The 19,479-nt window shown below is 43.5% G+C and overlaps 1 protein-coding gene across 7 annotated transcripts in view; it reads right to left on the reverse strand.

Moving 5' to 3' along the window:
• nrxn2b (neurexin 2b) overlaps window positions 1–19,479 on the reverse strand; it is a 970,727-nt gene that overhangs the window by 454,415 nt on the left and 496,833 nt on the right. For all 7 annotated transcript variants that reach the window (XM_070544341.1, XM_070544340.1, XM_070544338.1 and 4 more), the window contains 2 exons: window positions 9,999–10,172; window positions 5,183–5,302 (listed from right to left, as the gene is read on the reverse strand). In XM_070544341.1, the coding sequence (XP_070400442.1) occupies window positions 5,183–5,302; window positions 9,999–10,172 (294 nt within the window). The remainder of the gene's footprint in view (window positions 1–5,182; window positions 5,303–9,998; window positions 10,173–19,479) is intronic.

The raw sequence follows: 19,479 nt of genomic DNA on the forward strand, positions 1-19,479 counted from the left end.
CACACATCAGGCAGAGCCAGAGCAAAGCTAAATAAACCCTAAATATCCTGTTGCTTCACTCGGGCAGCAGAGAGCAGGGACACATTAAATAACACTTTAACTGAAATTCCAACACAAATCTGTTTTTATTCATGAGTATCAATAAAAACTCCAATACTTTATTTACGCCTTCCTCTTTCCCAGATGGGTTTGGTCCCCCCCCCCCCCCCCCCCTCTAGAAACTATTATCTGTGACAAGACGAATGAACACAGGTGATAATTAAGGCTGTTCACAAACAAGATGAAGCCAACATGAAATATGTCATCAGGTCTGTTGTTTTTACACTTCAGATGAAATAATCCTTCTGTCGACATGCGGGGCCTCTGCAGCGGAGTTTAGACGACGGCAGGTCTGCATTCAGCAGGAACCTCATATCTAACCATCACTGGTGTTTCAGAGATGTGACCACATATAAGCTGATGTAATTGTAATTAATGTGTAATTACAGGTAAGGATGTAACGCTGGCTGATGTCCAACACAGACCAGTCTAAAGAGACGAGCGTACGTGTCTCTAGTGTGGAAAAGCGCTGCTTTGAGAGAACTCCTGGAAACTGTAACGGTCTCTCTCCGTGAGAATCATCCACCCCACTGAACCGTAAATCGGCTTTCATACATAACAGCAGTGTCAATACTTCTGACAACCTTTCCACCCCGAGTGAAACTAATGACTCCAGGCTACATGGAGGAACAAACCCAAACGCCGTTCTCTACTGGAAACGGTTCACACACTAACTGGTCTGTAGAACACCTGGAACAGGTTCCCATTAACACGTTGTCTCAGCTCTAGCTTGTATTCTACTCCATAGAGACCATATCAAACCATTTTGACCACTTTTATTGTTATTTACTCATGAAAAATACCTCAGCGCAGTTTTTGGCTTCAAGCATGCCTTTCCCTGCCTGATGTGTGTCTTCCCTTCAACTCTGCTGAGCTGGATGGAGTTGTTACGCCATCATGTGCAGCTCCTTCCAACCTAACCCAGATCCCTCTTCCCCTGGGCCCTCATCCACCAACCATACTCACACACACATCTGGGAGTATGTCGTGCGCAGGAACTTGTTCAGGCCTGTGGGTGGAAATGTTCCTGAACATAAGAAGTCTTCAGTCCATGCGTACGAACATCACCTAGTGGTAGAACAGAGGAACTGCAGCACCGAAGGTCTCAGTAAAGCACGCACTTTCCTCATCCGTAAATTATCTTCCCCATGAAATAATTATTTTGGTGGATAAACATCCGTCATAAGACACCCAACAGGAATTAGACATTGCCCTTTTTTAGGACACTGGCTTCTTGTACTCAACCTGTTCCACTAAAATCACAACAAACAAAACAACATCATAAAGGAGTTCACACAAAGTTTGGTTTATAGTCTTAAAACGGCCCCCCAACTCTGATCTGGGTTTACAGCATCACTGATGTTCTGCTGAACTTGAGTCCTGGATGTAGACGAAGTGGAACGTGCTGCTGCTGATAATCATGGGAGTGAGGCTGACGGTGGTGGGGAGGTCTAGAACATGCATCTGCATGAATCACATCGAGAGTCTGGAGGTTGCAACAATGCATGCTGGTCCGGACTAGCTGCTGTAGCTCATCACCGCTGAACCATGTCCAGGTAACTGTTACGTGTGACTTTAACACACACACGCACACACGCACACACACGCACACACGCACACACACACACACACAATTAAGATATGGCTAATGTATGAACAGACGTGTTTTAGGTTTTTAGTAAAAACTGTAATTCCTCTAGTTTCCTGGTCAGCTCGACCATGGAGACGGCGACGCAGACGGAGAGCCAACGTCACGGCTTGAAAATCACACCATATACATTAGGTCCTACCTTGGTTTCTCAGAGCTTGTCTGAGGGGTTTAGCATGTTCAGAGGAGCATAAATTGGTGGAACACGTCAAGAAGATGAGGCCGGATAGACAACAAGAAGGCGAGGAAGCAAAAAGAGAGAAGTCAGAAGCTGAAAGGAGCCAAAGTTCAGCAAAGCCAAGAGAAGAAGTGGCTTTTTTTCTGCTTCAAGCTGGAAAAAAGACGACGAGAGGGACCTTCAGAAGATGTGAAGCTGCTGTTGTGGGGGGAGGAGAGAAGACAGGTGACAAAAGAAAGCAGCAACAGCAAGGCATGCACCTGAAACCACACCTGAAAGAGCCAGCCACACTGCTGCATAGCTGCTAGGAAGCAGTACGGGATGCTGATGAAGACTATTCCAAGTGACTGACTGAGATGTGTTCATGGACGTTCCACAAACCGCTGAATTAAAGAAGCCTTTCTATGTTGAGACCTAAAACAGCGCTTCAGACTTTAGGAGCTTTAGGAGTTTCTAAAGCGAGACGTGTGGTGGGAGTGCTCTGCTGCAGTGTGGCCATCCCTGACAGGACATCCACTGTAAAACAAAGGGGAGGTCCTTTAACCAGCCGCTTGATTAGGAAGTTCTGATAAAATAACACCAACTGTGTTGATCTTTTTCTTCAGTTTAAACTTCAAAACCTCCTAAAATACAGATTAGGAGTGAATTTGGTTGCAGCTTAATTGTGTTTGTTTGACAGTAAATTGAATCAGAAGGCTGGTGAAATCCCTCATCAACACACACTCCTGCCAGTCACACATGCGCTCCAGAACGCCGGCGTGTCTCCTCTACTAATGAAAACAATAAAGCTGCTGGTGCTCTCCAAGCAACACCTCAAACACAGCAATCAATGCTCCTCTCCACTTCCTGTGTTCCTCTCCTCTAAGCTAACTCACATCTCCTGAGTCTTCAACCATTCTGAAGAGTGTTTCTGTGTAAACGGTATAAATATTTATTCTTGCCTGTAGAACGCTCTCTGTCAACAGATGATCTGATGGGAACTGGTGGATGTGTGTGTTTTTTCATATTTCCTCAAGTCAGCTGTCAACCACATAAAGTCAAGCGTGCAAAGCTCGGAGAGGCTGGAACATCTCAACTCTGTTAACGTCAGCTAGAGCTTTAACCTGTCCTGCACTGCAGCTCTATGAAAACAACCAGAGCTCCTCAACCACACAGCCCGTTGTGTCACCCCGAAGGTTTCAGGATCCATCTCAGGTTCAGAGAAAACAAACGTTTAGCCACTCGGTGAGAAATGACCCTCCACAGTTTCAGCTGAACGCGAGGGGCTCCACTGGACCTGAGGGACTGAGTAGGCTCTTGGATAAGCCTCCCAGTGATTTATCATGAAGCTGAGGTTTGCTGTTAATATTAAAACCAGCTCCCTGATGAGAGGTCAGACTGTTCGTCTTTATTTACACGGTTGTTTAAACGTTCAGCAAACATTCAGGCGGAGACGAAAGCTCCTTCCTAATGAAACTAACACCTGAGCACAACGACGTAAGGCGTCTGCAGCCCATCATCAGACCCTCGCTGAAGACGTTATCTACAATGGAAGGACTTCAAATGTTTAGTGTCAGACTAGCAGAGAAGCTATTAAAACATTCAAATAAGCACCGAGTTCATGATGGATCTGCCTCACGCGCTCCACATTTCTTCTGGTGTTGTACTGCTTGGCAGGCAGCCACCCAGCAGGTGCCGCTCAGGCTTAAATAACAGTTTCTTTGCACAGCGTGGGTTCTGTGGTGCGGCAGGAGCTGGGGAACCAATCACACGGTGAACTTTGAGCTCTGCAAGGTTTGACTGAATAATTCGTAACCAAAGATATGAATCAGGATGAAAAGTGTGTGTGGCATCTTCTGTGTGGCTCTGCTGAGGTACTGGAGTTAAATGCTTAGGTGCTCGGCATGATAGCAGAAGTATTTTTAGGAGTTCTGAAGTAAATGTGTCTGCACAGATAGGGTAGAACAAGGGCAAAACACACTGGTGGTTCAAAGCACTTGTCAAAGATATCATCTTGTATTATTAAGACTCACGCGTGCTCTGCTGCACTGCCGTTCTTGTTCATGTAGAGCACTTCCATTCAAGTATTTACATCAACACAATAAATATTGCACTTTGACTTTTTACACATTCAGGATTCTGGAGCAGCTCTTCTAACAGCAGCGCTGTCTATCCATATGTAATGTCACTGCTCCATTAATATGTAGAACAAGTTTAATTAGTACCTGAGATGTTCTACACTTGATACGCCTGATAATGGTTCTATTGGTACAGGTGCAACTAGAACATGAGTCTATAGGGCAAATGCCCATTTATGTAAATAGACTGAGAGACCTTGTAAAGGCTCAGGGACCCTATGCTTTGGATCGTTAGCTGATTGGAGTGTGACACTTAGATTATAGACTATCAAACTTTTTAACAATATTCTAATTGTCTGTGGTTTTGATTCTGGGGTCTTCATGAGCTGTAAGCCACAAGCAAATATGTCTTTATCTTGTATAGTAGTTTCATATATATATATATATATATATATATATATATATATATATATATATATATAGCATTTTAAAAGTCATTTTGGTCTCAACTTATAAATCTTGATCGCTACTAAAAAGTGCAACTTTGCCACCTGCTGATATGAATTAGTAACTGAAGTCTACTTAACATGTGAACTCTAAATATTTAACCAGTTACACAAGTTTGTGTTTCAAAACCAAACACATTGGTGAGTAACTTCTGTTTGTAGGTGGATCAGTCTAGATGTCCAAGCACAGCTAAAGGGAAGGGAAGCCTTTGTAAATGGAGCCCAGGTGTCTAGACTTGATGCTTAGACTGATGAAGCAGCTTGTCTGGTGTTTCAGCTGAAAACAGGGAATAAACGCAGTGTGTTTGCCTACATAATGAACGGTAGTGTTGAAGAAATGCTCATTTCAATATTGGTGAAAGTGGTTATAATCAGGAATAGTCAGAAGTGGAATATTGTTGAAACTGTTTAGGGAAAGATGACTAAATCTATGAGAACGTACGGTTGTACAGACGCCGCAGCTGTGGAGCGTTGAGGACCTCATTTCCACTAACTGAAAGCTTTATCAGCTAAACAAACAATGACTGTTGATGCACTGCAGGAGTACCACAATACCCTGCAAGTTCAACACCCCCATGCAGGGACTTCATTCCATATCCCTAAAAGCATTTCCTGATCTCTACTGAACCACTCACCCAAGCTCTACACAATCACACGACAGCACTGGAAAAAGGAAAAAGAGAGCTTGACTTACGGTCGTTGCAAAACGAGCCTCCATAGGACGTCATCGTGCAGTCACAGGTGAAGCCCTCCCACTGCTGGAGACACACCCCCTGATGGTAGCAGGAGTCCTCCGTACAGGTGGTACTGGGTCCTGGGAGGGGGTTTAGAGCCAAGACATTAAAAATGAAAGTTTAATTAGATTTTTACGACGAAAAGTCCTCCCGACCTTTCATTGTGATAAAAGTTGAGCTTTCCCTTGACGGTGTGGAGGATGAACATCAGCATGCACTACATCCCACTGAACCAGCCAGTCACCCTCACACGACAGGAACCAACCAGTTAAAGTTGGACAGTCATTGTTCCAAACCTGGTAATGGTGGGCAAACATGTCTGATATCTAAAATTGGCCTTGGGCATGAGCGAGTTAAAGGCTGGTTGTCCCAGGGTGGCCCGGCTCTTGGACGGTCCGTTATGCATCCGGGCCCTCGCGTCCTGTCACATATGTCAACATATCTTACTGATCTCCACTATCGGTGGTAAAAGGACTCCCATTCTCTGCACCGCACTCATCATGCTAACACATGACAGCAGGTTTCCTTTAGCCATGAAACACTTAGACAGTTAACCAAATGTCTGACTGACGGTATGCATGTCTATCTGAAGTAGGGGATTCATCGTACTGCCCGTAGTTTCCATGCAGACCAGACCCGACTGCAGGACCTAACCCTAACCCTAACCCTAACCCTAACCCGACTGCAGGACCTAACCCTAACCCTAACCCGACTGCAGGACCTAACCCTAACCCTAACCCTAACCCGACTGCAGGACCTGCTGAATAATAGATACATGATTAGGATGCAGACGCGGTCTTAGGTGGGATAATTATTTTTAAAAGGAGAGTTTGGTGCTTTTGTGTTGATGGCAGTGGGGTTTCTCACTATAGCCCCAGTTAGACAGACATATTTGAAAGAAGCATGGTTCAGCTCCAGACTCATTTGTTTCTGCATAGATAAACAGACTGTGCCATTTACAAATGGCCTAATTAAAAGAAAGACCCCAACCCACCAATCCCACAAATAAATAAAGAAATAAACAAGTAAATAAAGAAAATATCCATTCTGGGATGTGTTTTATCTCCATGTTGTTAACACTTTCTCGCCATTTGAACCTCCTTCACACAATCAATACATGTGTCATGTAATCACTCTTTCTTTAATTTATCTGCAGGCCAAGCGATTACTTTTGCCTGAGAATTGAACGAAGTGGAGTTCGTTAGAGCGTGGCTATCCATCTGCTGCGTTTGCTCTGAATGTTGGGGAGAATCCTGCTGCGTTAGGGAGGTACACGCCCAATATGCAGATAAAACACACACAAACATGACTTCATTCTCCCAACGCAGTCAGTTGAGTACTTAACTAACAGCTAGATGACAACTGAAACATCTGCTTGTTCTCGCAGCTGGAGACCGCTGTCATGCCTTTTCCATGAGAAAACAGTACATCTCATTATATCCATCACTGCTTTAGCAGCACCTATTTCCTAATGCTTAGCTGAATGTACGATACCGCTTGTGTCCTCTGTTGGGCTACTGTGAGTATATCATGACTTCTGCTGACCCCTTCCCTTTCTCCAGTGTTATCATCATCTGTTGTTGTGACACGCTGAGTCTGTAGGGAGCTAAAAGGACGGGCTCAATACTTCTGTCCATGTCCGACCTCTGGCCTGAAGAGACTGCTCGAGCAGCCACCTCTGACCATTTCCCATCTCCTTTTATCAGGTAAAGAAAGAACTCAGCAGGGAATAAAACTCTAAATTCAACTAGGAAAGTTCCTGAAAGATGGTGCGTAACATCCAGCAGCATTTCTCACCGCGGGTTTAGGCCTTGACCTCCAAATATTGACATTTTACAGAAAGCCGATGGATGCTCTGTAGGAAAACTCCCGAAAGGCTTTTTAGTGTAAAACACATTAGACTTATTTTTATATCTGTCCATAAACATCTCTCAAATCTATCTAGCCCAGGTATGTCCAATGTCTGGCCTGGGGGCCACTTGCAGCCCTCCAAGGTACTTTGTGTGGTCCCAGCAGGTTGTTGATGTAGACTGATTGGGTAACGCTTTAGTTTAGGGAACACAAATTAGCCATTAATTAGCTGCCAATTAATATGCTTATTAGTGGACTACTAAGGTAAGGACTTGATGCAACCTGCTGGGTTCCTTAAATAGGAAACATGATTTCTGATTGGCTTAATGAACTGACCTGAATTGGAAAGTTTATAATGTGAAGTGCCTTGAGACGACTCTTGTCGTGATTTGGCGCTTTATAATAAAAAATAAAAAAAATTAGGCTGAATGAGTCATTATTAAGCTTTTATTAGGTGCTTATTACCAATGCTTTAATTCTAATATTAACAGGCCGTAAACTGAGAGTTTTATCAAAATAATCCGTTCATAATGGTTTGTTAACTGAAAGTAAACGGGTTGTTGGTGATTAACACACAAACTAATGTGTGGCTTTTAAAGAGGTAATTCAAGGGGAATAGTTATTCTGCATTAATAACCAAAAATATTACGTTCCGCTATTATGTAAATAAACACCAAACTCCACATGTTAATAGAGCCTAAACAACCATCAATTAACCACTCGTAAGCAAGAATATGTTCCCCATTCTAGTCACATCCTGTTCATACCCAACTACTAGTAGTTTAGTATTAATTAACCACTTAAGGGCAAGCATATCCCCTTGATTTACTTCCTTACAAGCCACATATTGATTTGAGCTAATTAGCATGTGTGTTCATCAGCAACAACCCGTTTACTTTCAGTTAACAAACGTTATGAATAAATTATTTTGATAAAACTCTTAATGTATGGCCTGTTAATGTTAGAATTACAGCTTTAGTAATAAGCTCTTAATAAGTGCTTAATCATGACTAGTTCAGACTTAGCAGTCCACTATTATGCATCTTAATACACAAGTAATTAGGGTTAATTTGTGTTCCCTAAACTAAAGCATGCTGAGGCTGTTACTGGAGAGCCCATGTCGGGGCATTTTTTGAGAATTAAATATATTAATTAATGAAAATAATCTACATTTCTGGCCCCGTATCAACTTGATGATTTTTGCCCTCATCTTGACAGGTGTGGACACCCTGACCTCGAGTGTGACTTTCACACCTTTATGGGTACTACCAGTGTGTTGGTAGGCACACCAGCATCCGCTCCGCCGGTTGGGATGGTTCTCATTTGGGAAGCCTTTGATTTTCCAGTCAGTCGTCTTTTCAAGCCTCTTGGCTCTGGTTGGTCTGCCTAAGGCCAAACAGGGCTGACACACCCACTGCCAGCTGATTGGCTGGCTTAAAATCAGGCAAATCATTAGAGGGAGCCTCCAACTGAAGGATGGAATCAGCCCGCCGGGGCCTTCCCACACGCGCGATTCATCATCAGTCTAGATGTAAGGAGTTAACAAGCCTCTGGCTGCTTTTGTTTAATAATGGAGACCCCGCAGACTTCTCTGTGGTCGTTTGCCCCTCCCACATGCTCAGAGATGTCCCAGTGACATCACCGACCATAGACCGCCCATGTGCTCAATCACGCCCACATTTCTAAGGCAGTGTGGAACAAACGCGGCCGAGCTGGGGCGGGTGGGGTGGAGTGTAGCTGTTGCTAGTGTGTAAGTGGCAAATGTGTGTGTGAATGAGTGAATGTCTGACTGTGTTGTAAAGCACCTTGGGGGGTTTGGAGAACCCTTGAAGGCGCAATACAAGCCATTTACCATTTACTAGACCTTAAATGAACAGTCAGTGTGAGAAACCACTGAAAAGTGGTCACTTGTTCAGATTTCTGGAGAAAATATGATTAAATAATATTAAAAAAAAGTTTCACTTTTGGCTTCGAGCTCATTTAAAATGTACCAGAGCACACGTCTGCCTTCTGAGGGGCTTTAAGAGAAAGCTGTAAATCTGACAGGTACATTTTGAGTGACGGTGTATAATTTGTGTTTATGTTGTAAAACTTTTGGGAAACTTTCATTCATTTATTTGTTTTTAATTAGCTTTACCAAAAACAGCATGTCTATATTTGCAGCCAAACTGGTCAGCTGCAAGTGCTCACTTACCTGGCACTCTAATCATTAACTAACATTAACATCCCCGTGTGCACGCCTGCAGGAGTCAGTGTGAACGCTTAATGCAGTTTTAAACTGTGTTTGGAGCAAAGTAACTGCCATCTATAACTGTGGGCCAGTAATAAGGCAGCCGGGCAGAAGGAGTGGCATTAAGCAACGCGAGGTGAGAAAAACATAAAAGCTGGATGGGTGCTGCGTGGAGGCGGCCAGCGAGGCCCTCAGGGAAATTAAGTCTGTGTTCTCCTATGCTCAGTGCGCCATTGAGACATGAGGGACTGGGGATTGTGTCGGCTGTGCAGAAGGGGAAATGTTACAGCCCATACAGAGAGTCCAGGTTAACAAACATCACGACCACTTAGCCCGCAACAAGGAGCAGCCCAGGTGCAGCAGAGGTAACAGGTTAGATGATGTAAGGTGGATTTAGTCCGAATGACAATCACCTGAGGAAGTAAAGATGTGAACTTCATGGATGAAAAAGGAGAACATGCACTAGTAAAATCAGCCCGTTTAACTGAAACCTGTAAATCATCATTCATCGTCATTTCTCAAAGGAACCACTAGAAGAAACAGTGATGGATCAGCAGCCTCCCTGAGTGAAGGCACTGTTAACGGTATGAACTGGAGTTCTTTTCTTCACTGGAAACTAGAGATGGAGCTGCTTGTGTAAGCTGCCGGCTAAACGTGACTCCAGCTGTAATCAGAAGTGTGACTGGTTCTTTTACCGTCGCAGCCTCGATCCACCTGCTCCACCCTGTGGAGGGCATCTGCAATCAGGTCAGGCAGTCTCCCATTCAGGTCTACAGAGGCCAGGCAGCCCTGGTACCCGTCCCGGGATGCAATCAGTTTGGGCAGATTGGTGTACATGCTCTTTGTCACGCCGCCGATGTACAGCTCTCCTGCAAAACACACACGATGAGGATGTTTAACGGGACAATGTGTAGTTTTTACCACTAATCTCTGGAAATTCCACCAAAATGCTGTTGTAAATGAACTAAAAGATGCCCAGTTGATGAAAAATAATGGCTGTTTCATCACATTTAACCATAGAAACATGTTCTAAAGCACATGGGGCTAAGTCTTGTTGGTTGCCATTTTTGTTTTTATGGGAGCCCGTGAGGACATCCCTCTGTCACCCACAGAACATGATGCCTGATGTATGATAATCTGATGACATCATACTGATAGTAAGATAAACAGGAAAAGTTCAGTATCATTTTTCCAATGCTAAATAAATTCAGTTCAACATTTAAATATAAGTGTGTATTCTTTAGCTTTAGCTGCGCTACTGCAACAACGTAGTGGCTGCTGTAAATGATGGACCACAACACAACACCGAATACGGCTGAAGAAAACCTTCAACCATGTAGAGCGTTCCAAACGTTCACGTGATGACCCGGTACATATTATTTGATATTTTATAGTTTCAAACATTTTCAGTCACATTTCACATCAAACTGCAATTACGAGTACCTGTTGATACCTTTGAAGCAACGCATCTGCTAAGTGGTGGAGGTGTGTGAGCGACGGCACTCCACCACATGTTATTGTAGGGTTAGGGTTAGCAAACCAATGAAAAGTTGGAAATCCAAAAAGGCGAAAAATTCAAGTACTAAACATGCAATTTGTCTAATTAGGGTATTTTTTTGTTTGTTTTGTTTATTTTTACGCTTGTTGTTTATAGTTTTAGACTTGGTCTTAGGTTTGTTTGAAGTGCGTGAGGAAAAACATACATTTATATGTTTAATACCATGTTTCCCTGAACCTGATCTTGTTTTTGAACGGTTGGTCCCTCAAACGTGTTTTTGATTTTTTCTAAATTACATACTTTTTCTTAAATGAAATAATAAAAACAATTAAATAAATATATAAGGAATGAATGAGATCAAAGCCAAGATTGCCCTCGTACGAGAGCGCAGTATTCACACAGTAAACAGACTTTAGGACCTTTATTTATGCGGTTCATATTCTGTCATTAAACAATAAGAGTAATGTGCATCCTGCTGGGCAGTTATTTACCATCATGTACTTTTCATTTAACAAGAAACATAAAGTGTTTATTAACAAGCAAATCACTTAAACTGTCTTGTATTTTCTAGAGTTTAATTCTGCAAGAGGGATTCATCTGAAATAATTAAACTGTATACTTTGTACTGTACAAATCACAAAGCGCCGTGTGTGCTGACTAATCTCATCAGAGCAAAATGTTTAATGAGGTGATGCCGGTAAAGAATAAATGAGCACATCTTTAAACCAATAAAGAATAAATGGAGCTCCGTGAATCACAGCATGTGTCCTAAAGTGTGCTCAAAGGGTGTGTGTGTGTGTGTGTGTGTGTGTGTGTGTGTGTGTGTGTGTGCTGTGTGTGTGTGTGTGTGTGTGTGTGTGTCCCCACACACACACACACACACACACAGCAGAGGAAAATTCACCCTCACCTAGACACGGGAAGACCGTGTCTCTGAGCAAACCACATGTGACTGTCAGGAGGTGTCCTCCTGGGAGACGTCCCTGACAAAGTGCCCGTCGTTACTGAGGTGGCAGAAGCGCGTTTTGATGATTACATGATTCAAAGCAGCAGCTTACCCCTTACACGACTAGCTTTAACAGCATCAACCTGCAGGACTGGAAATGGGATTTGACTTTTGAAAGAATTTCCAGGTACCGGAGCCTCCTGGAAGAGGGGTGGGAAGGGCTGCAGTGGTGCAATCCCACCAAAGATGCAGGAACTGCCAATCCTGAGCAAAGAGGCGAAGCTGAGTTTGGGGAAATCTTAATGCTCAAGTACAACTACAGTCTCTTTGTGTTAAAACATAAAAGGAAGAACCCATCCACATTCAAACCTAATTATCTCCCTTCCCCCGGTCTCCATCACAACCATGGGTTTGCAAAAATGCCAAGAAAAATGATGGCAAAGAGAAAGAGGTCTTTGAAGTACGGGCGTACGAATAAACACGGTTTGAACTGCTTCAGGCTGTTCGTATCATCAAAACCTTTACTTTATCTGTAAGTGGGCATAAAGTGAAAACACAGCAAAAACCTTCCAATCAGGAGCGAGGTCCTCTCGCAAAGACAAGATCACCAGAAAACCTTCAACTCTAAACTGAAAGATGATTTTTCACAGCTACAATCTAGAACCTTCAGAGAGCCCCAAGGTCAATTATATGTGGACTGTGTGTAATGGAACGAGTCGATGATGTTTGCCAACTCCTCCCTAGAATTAATGAGCACTTGACACTTCATATTTTCCAGCCGGGGCTGCCGGACGTTATAATCAATACGACGAATTCATTAACTGTCCGACTGACTGATGCTCTGAGATCAGACCCGTGAGAGCCATTTAGCAAACCCCAAATTATCTGAATGGAGTTCATCTGAATAGGAGCAAACTACAGAAGTCAGCATGTTGTTGACTCCACTGGCTTCCTGATTTAATACAGAATACAAGAAAAAGCAGAACAGAGGGACGTTACCGTGAAAATTAGACTTTATTCTCCGCTTAATATTTTTATTTTCCTGTGAAGAAAAGGAAAGAAGGAGAATCCACCATTTGTACTCAGCCCCTCAACAATCCGGTTCATAACTGAGTTAGGTTTGGTGTTAGGAGGGTTCGTCAGCCATTTTAAAGTGTTGTTGTTGTTGTTGTTGTTGTTGTATTTTCTGGAGAAGTAAACTCTTCAGCCAGAAAAACGACTACTCTCCTATTAAGTCGCTCAAAGTCATTATATTTATATCTGCATGATTTATGTAACCCAGCATTCTAAGAGGGGCTATCGTTGTTGGAAACACAGAGAATAAAACATACTTTCATATGAAATGTCTGTTTTTTACACATTTCATCATTCAGCAGCCTGGATGGGGAGGAGTCAGTGTTTCTTACTCTAGCCTGGTTTACCAAACATGGCCGTCAATTTGCTGCAACGCCGTGGTGACATCAGGGACGTTTGGGTCGTTTCTAAGTGGTCAGACCGTGGCGGTAATGTGGTGCAATCGTGTCCGTTTCATAAAAGGTCAGGTGACTGTGGCATGAAGGGGGTTTGGGTCGGTCTCTGTGATGCTGCTGACTTCCGTTTATCTGGGACATAACCTGCTTTTTATTGCAGTTGAAGCGATGGTTACGTTTTGTAGCAAGCCTCTCCTAAAGGTGTCTCTCCACATCATCATCATCATCACAGACGATTACGATTGACAAGAACGAATGCCACAAAATTTGCGCAACTCCATGCCGGCATGGCGCGTTCATAAGACACGCTGTTGCGGTTTTATGGCGGCAGTTTGCCGGCACGGAGTGTAAAAAGGGTTTCTGACTGTTGCTAAAGCAGGACTGCTTCATGATGACTGGGCTGCTTGTGAGTGCTTTTGGGTTGGTGCCACAGGTCGCTGAGAGGAGGAAAGCCTAGTTTATAAATCTGCGCTGACACACGCACAGACGGACAGAGATGTGTTTCTTTCATGTTTCTCCATTGGTGTGTCAGTGCTCTGAAGTCATTCTCCACCAGGAGAACGGGAGGTGTAGCGCCTCTCTGGGGTGTCCTGCTGTCCATGCTAGTTTTGCTGTTGGCAGATCACTACGATCTGCTTGGTTCAAACCAGGTCCAACCAGGAAACAGCTTTCTGGAGGACTGAGAGGAGACGCAGGAAGGTAAGAGACACAAAGACATGAAAATATGTCAAAGTAAACAAAAGAAAGTGCTTGAAAATTAAAATGTAGATTTAGCCCACTACACCGTATTACCTTGTGTTACATCTGTAGGATCGTTTTCTATTTTTATTCAAATTTTCTGTTGTGTGCTTTTAATAATGTAAATTTTAGAGTGCAGGTGCCTTTCTGTAATTGGTGGAAGATGGCCATGAGGAGTTCCTGACTGGCCGACTGGGAGGAGCAGACCGGATAAGAGCTCGATGAGGTGCAGCCGTGCCCTCCATTTCCTGCTCATGCCAACCAGCCACCGTTGGTTTGTGCTCTGTGTAAAACTAGTCATCAGCTGGAGGATGTGTAGGAGTGATTTTATCCCAGTTTTCTCCTGTTTGGTTGCCCAAAGCGGTACGTGTGGTTTGGCTTTTGGTTCCTTTAGTTTGTTTAAGATGGAGGCGTTTTGTTTATTGTTTTGGCCTTGGTTCACCCTGAGCCTTTAAATTCTCCCTCACCCTTTATCATTGTGAATAGTCTCTTCTGTGGTTGCCTGGGATCAGTGGTGGATGGTGGACCAATCTTTGCATGGTGGCCTGGCCCCTCCCAGACGGGCCGTAACTCTTAATAAAGCTTGTGATGTCCAGATCATCCTCCAAACTCGGTCCCACAGCCAGGGCCATTTCAAGGCGTTTTGGGTGACAAGGCAAAACAGACTGTTGCAACTCTGTTGATGTCACACATAGCAGCTAAAGACGTGTAGCAGCTGCAACCTGCTCAACACACCTGGGTCCTTTCAGAAATCTCCTGGAGATGACCGCAGTGGTCCCTAACCGGACCTGAAGCATTTGTGAAAGGGCAAAGACAAGTTTTACAAGGAAATCATTCAAATTCACCCAAAAATGGTTTAATTACAACCATTAGATTTTACAGTTGTCTGAGTGACATTTGAACTGTTATTCCTGACCAGTAATGACAACTTTTCCAGTAGTTTAGATAGAATACAGCATGGTTTTGGTGCTTGAGTGAAGTTTCCAGGTCCTAAGTTTTAAAAAGAAAAGTTGCATGGAGAAAAAGAATAACCAACATTATGCCAGGAATCAGCATCGTGGCTGAGAATGATATCTGGATTCATCTTGTGCTAAAACAGCACATTTATGATGTCTTGAACTATCTTTGCAAAAGGTTTCATGGTTCTTAATGACCGTTCCAGAGTAGAAAAGTCGAGCTGATGATAGCAAACTTTCCTTCCAGCCACAAACTGCATCCTTGTCGGTTCTGCTGTGCCAGCTGTGAAGGATGCTGTGCTGCTGAGGAGCCCAAAGAGATCCATAAGATAAAACAAATCACAGCCTCACAGGCATCACAGAGCATCACCTCCACGATTACCATAATGACCTCTCAGAGGCTGAGGGGAGGAATTTGGATGTTTGAATATGGGACCCAAGAGAGGCTTTGACAGCACCATCTGACACTGACCATTTGCCATGATGTCACACCACTATGGGACCGCCCCTTTAACCGTTACAGACAGCAGAAAGGCTGTTTACACATGTTCAGACGCTACTGAAGATGGTCGAAACGAGCCGGTTTAGCCACTTTTACGTAACTGATTCCAGAGTAAACACCTGAACAGCTGGCTGCACTAACAGATGAGTACGTAAACTCAACTATTAAAAATAAGTTTGATGGAGACCGGAAACAGGAAGGAACCGCAGCGATCACTCAAACGGACTAGCAGCCCTCAAAATGTGTTTGGATTTGCAGTGAAGACGTTTCACCGGGTGTGAAGAAGACCTGTGATGGACCTAAACGATGTGTTTAAATGACTAACTCATGTCAGACGACGTGCATTGCTGTCTGCTATAGTGAATAGCTAGCTGAAGCCATGCTAAACATCACAAACAACAACAACAACAATCTCAGGCACTAATTTTCCCTTTGTTCAATACTGACACTAACAGGGTGGACCCACGTGGTGATCAGGTGATGTAGGTGCAAAGGGTCAACAGCTGACCAACTCGACATTTAGACAGGTAAGCCAAGGGTTTTTACTGGTATTATATTTCAAACAGGATAAAGTTCTTTTCAGTATTGGTTTCATTTAGCCTTCATGGTGAGTAAAGCTGGATTAGGTGATCCAAAACTGCCATCACTGGTATATTTATATTTGTATAGGGCCTTCTTAGGGTTCTGCAACCCCCAAGGCGCTTCACAATCTAATCAGTCATTCACCCATTCACACACACATTCACACACACTGACAGAGGCGAGGCCTGCCAAACGCAGGCACCGCCGGCCCCTCCGACCACCACAGACAGGCAGGGCAGGTCAAGTGTCTTGCCCAAGGACACAACAGAAGCACTCTCTGGTCGGAGCCAGGATTGAACCTGCAACCCTCCGATTACTGGACAATCCCGCTCTTCCTCCCGAGCTACTGCTGTCCCTGAAGGAGCTCTGCTGTGTGGTGGAGTTGCTAATGTTAACGGCTAGCGTTATAATCAGAAATAATTAAAAATGCTTCTCCATGTTCCAAACCTTTAATACTTCCCTTAGTATGCCTCTGTCAGTGCGCCCCAGGGCAGCTGTGGCTACATCGTAGCTCATCACCACCAGTGTGTGATGTGTGTGAATGGATGAATGATACACTGTAGAGTAAAGCACATCGGAGTCCTCTGACTGTGAAAGGCGCTACACAAGTGTGGGTCATTTATCACAGACCTCACTGAGAACTCGCAGACACCACCCAAGTCCCGGCTGACTGGATTTCCTGTGTAGCGGGCAAACCTCCATTCAGTCTGAAGGGGTCGTTAATACCTTCACTTTCAGTCTACCACTCAGTTGGTTCAGTGACTATTAAATGACCAGCCTATAGCATAAATACTTGTATATTAAATACACGTTTGCCTTTCATTTTCACTACAACCGTGTTTTGTGACGATGGGATGGTTGCATACATAAATAGTTGAAAGACTGAGTGAAATAAGAGTCTCTGATTTTTTACAAATAAATTAAAAGTAAATTTCAACATAAAAACCTGTTTTGCTAAAGCCTCGGCTAACACATAGATCATAGACTGGCTTTACTCACTTGTAGACTGTTGTTGCAAATTCTCATCAGACTCCCTTTGTCCTCCAGATGCAACATTAGGATCAGTAACTTCACTAGAAAGCTGCCATCAGTAGTGCGTCGCACTTCTTCTGCTCTGTGGCTCAGTGGCGCCCCACGCAGGTGTAAAGTGAGTAGTCTCTCATGCGGTGCACTTTATGTATGAATAGGTATATGTGCAAAAATCCTTTTGCTTTTTGAATTATTATTAATTTTCTCTTCTTTACAAATTGAACTCGTCAGCTAACCAGTTGAGCAATTACTTTGTGTAGGCTAATTTATAATTATAGTTATTTCAGTGTAAAAATGTCATTTTAGTTAAAAAGGGGCAGATAACAAGTTTTCTTCTTTCTGTTCTCTTTTCATTTTCTTGGTTTCAGAAACCTCAATTTATTCCTTAGGATTGTTTTTTTTTTCTATTTTAATAATAAATGAAATTAAAAATAAATAAATAAATAAATAAAGGTTTCATGGGGTGGCCATGGGCCAGAAAAATGTTTGGCTGTTGTTCCACGAGTTGTTCCTTGAGGAAACTCTGGGAAGTTTCGACTGTAGTGCTGTAATAAACGACAGAGTCTGGCTGGGAATCTTTAAGTGGCAAGGGCCACTTTTCTTCCTTATTGTAAATTTTATAGTGCTTGTCATCCAACCACTGCCTTTCCTTTTCATCCAGGGTCAGGTCACAAGAGCAAGACCTTAAGCAGAAAGGCTCAGACATCCCTCTCCCCAGCCTCCTGGGCCAGATCCTTTCTTTCCATCTGCATGTACAGGTCAGCTTTATATTGCCGTGCCACCACACACACACACACACACACACACACACACACACATATATATATATATATATATATATATATATATATATATATATATATAATCAAACTGTGATTTGCATCGCTCATTGCCTTTGGTGAGAACACCCTATCATCTCAAGACTTGGATTTCATCCTGGCTGTAATTGGCTCCCAAGTGAAGCGATGGCTTTGCAGCCTTTGCCCACATCTACCAATACTCTGATATACATTATTTATAGCCATCATTAAGAGAGGTCTGATAATAAGAAAAAGGCCATCAATGCACAATGCCAGATCTTTACTCAGCACTCAGATCCCCTCTCGCCAGTTCCCTGGTGAACATGGAGCCGGCCATTAACTTTCATTAAATGCCCTATTAAGAATCTTTGCCTCCTTCTGGATTTCTCGCTCTCCTCTTTCTCCATTTCTTGTTTTCATCACTACACGTGCCTGCCTCTAATTGGCAAAGATTGAATCTTTACTGATCAGAAACACTAAAGCAAACACACACACGCACACACACACACGTGCTGCGCATGCCCGTTGGGTGTTGTGTTTGTAGCGGGGACTGGGACAATGGCAGCCAGCAGGAAGATGCTAGGGATCTGATTGCTAATTACAGAGGCGCTCCAATCTGCAGACACCACAACAAGATGACTGCTGTAGAAGAATAAATGTTGTGGCTGCTTATGCCTTCATTACTGATGCTAAACTGAAAGCTGTATAATTATGTGGCGTGCCTTGTTTCTGATTTTTGGATGTATCTGACTGAAGACAAACAGTGTAGACAGACTAAGGGCAGCTGAGGCTGTAATTGCTTGATATTGTGTAATTTTGACAACAGGTGCCTTCTTGCTGACTGAAGTTTGGTGTAACCACAGGTGGTAAAAATACATTTCAAAGCCTTTCCAAGTAGGAAACCTATTTCAGCAGACTGGAAATGTGTAGTGTTGGAGAAGGCCAACCAGGTCAACAATCTGCCCTACCCAAGGGTTAACTGTGTGCTTTTAACCCCAAGACACAGGCCGTCTATAACCCTGCACCAAAATGAAGCCGTAATAACGATCCATCCCGACTCCGTTATCGGGCCTGCGACTCACACGTCTCTACAGGAGAGACTTTCTCTTTATGGTAAATGGTAAATGGTAAATGGCCTGTATTTGATATAGCGCCTTCTAGAGTCCTGGAACCCCCCAAGGCGCTTTACAACACAATCAGTCATTCACCCATTCACACACATATTCACACACTGGCGGGGTGAGCTACGATGTAGCCACAGCTGCCCTGGGGCGCACTGACAGAGGCGAGGCTGCCGAGCACTGGCGCCACCGGTCCCTCCGACCACCACGTGAGTTAAGTGTCTTGCCCAAGGACACAACGACAGCGACAGACTGAGCGGGGCTCGAACCTGCAACCTTCCGATTACGGGGCGAGCACTTAACTCCTGTGCCACCATCACCCCAAAACGATTCTTGTATGTGTCTCATAAAATGGTTTCTTCACTCTACAGATGATTACACGTACATTAGATAATGAATGTTTGATCTAAAATCATTTGTTAATGTCTTGGCTGCTTTACATTAATGAATGAATCAACTTAAATGTTTATTTCTTGACTTATTTCAGATTTTAAAAGCACCAAAAGAGTCTATTTGATCACTTAATAATGATTTA

Source organism: Nothobranchius furzeri, chromosome 14, assembly GCF_043380555.1.
Source record: "Nothobranchius furzeri strain GRZ-AD chromosome 14, NfurGRZ-RIMD1, whole genome shotgun sequence".
In the NCBI taxonomy this organism is placed as follows: Eukaryota; Metazoa; Chordata; class Actinopteri; order Cyprinodontiformes; family Nothobranchiidae; genus Nothobranchius; species Nothobranchius furzeri.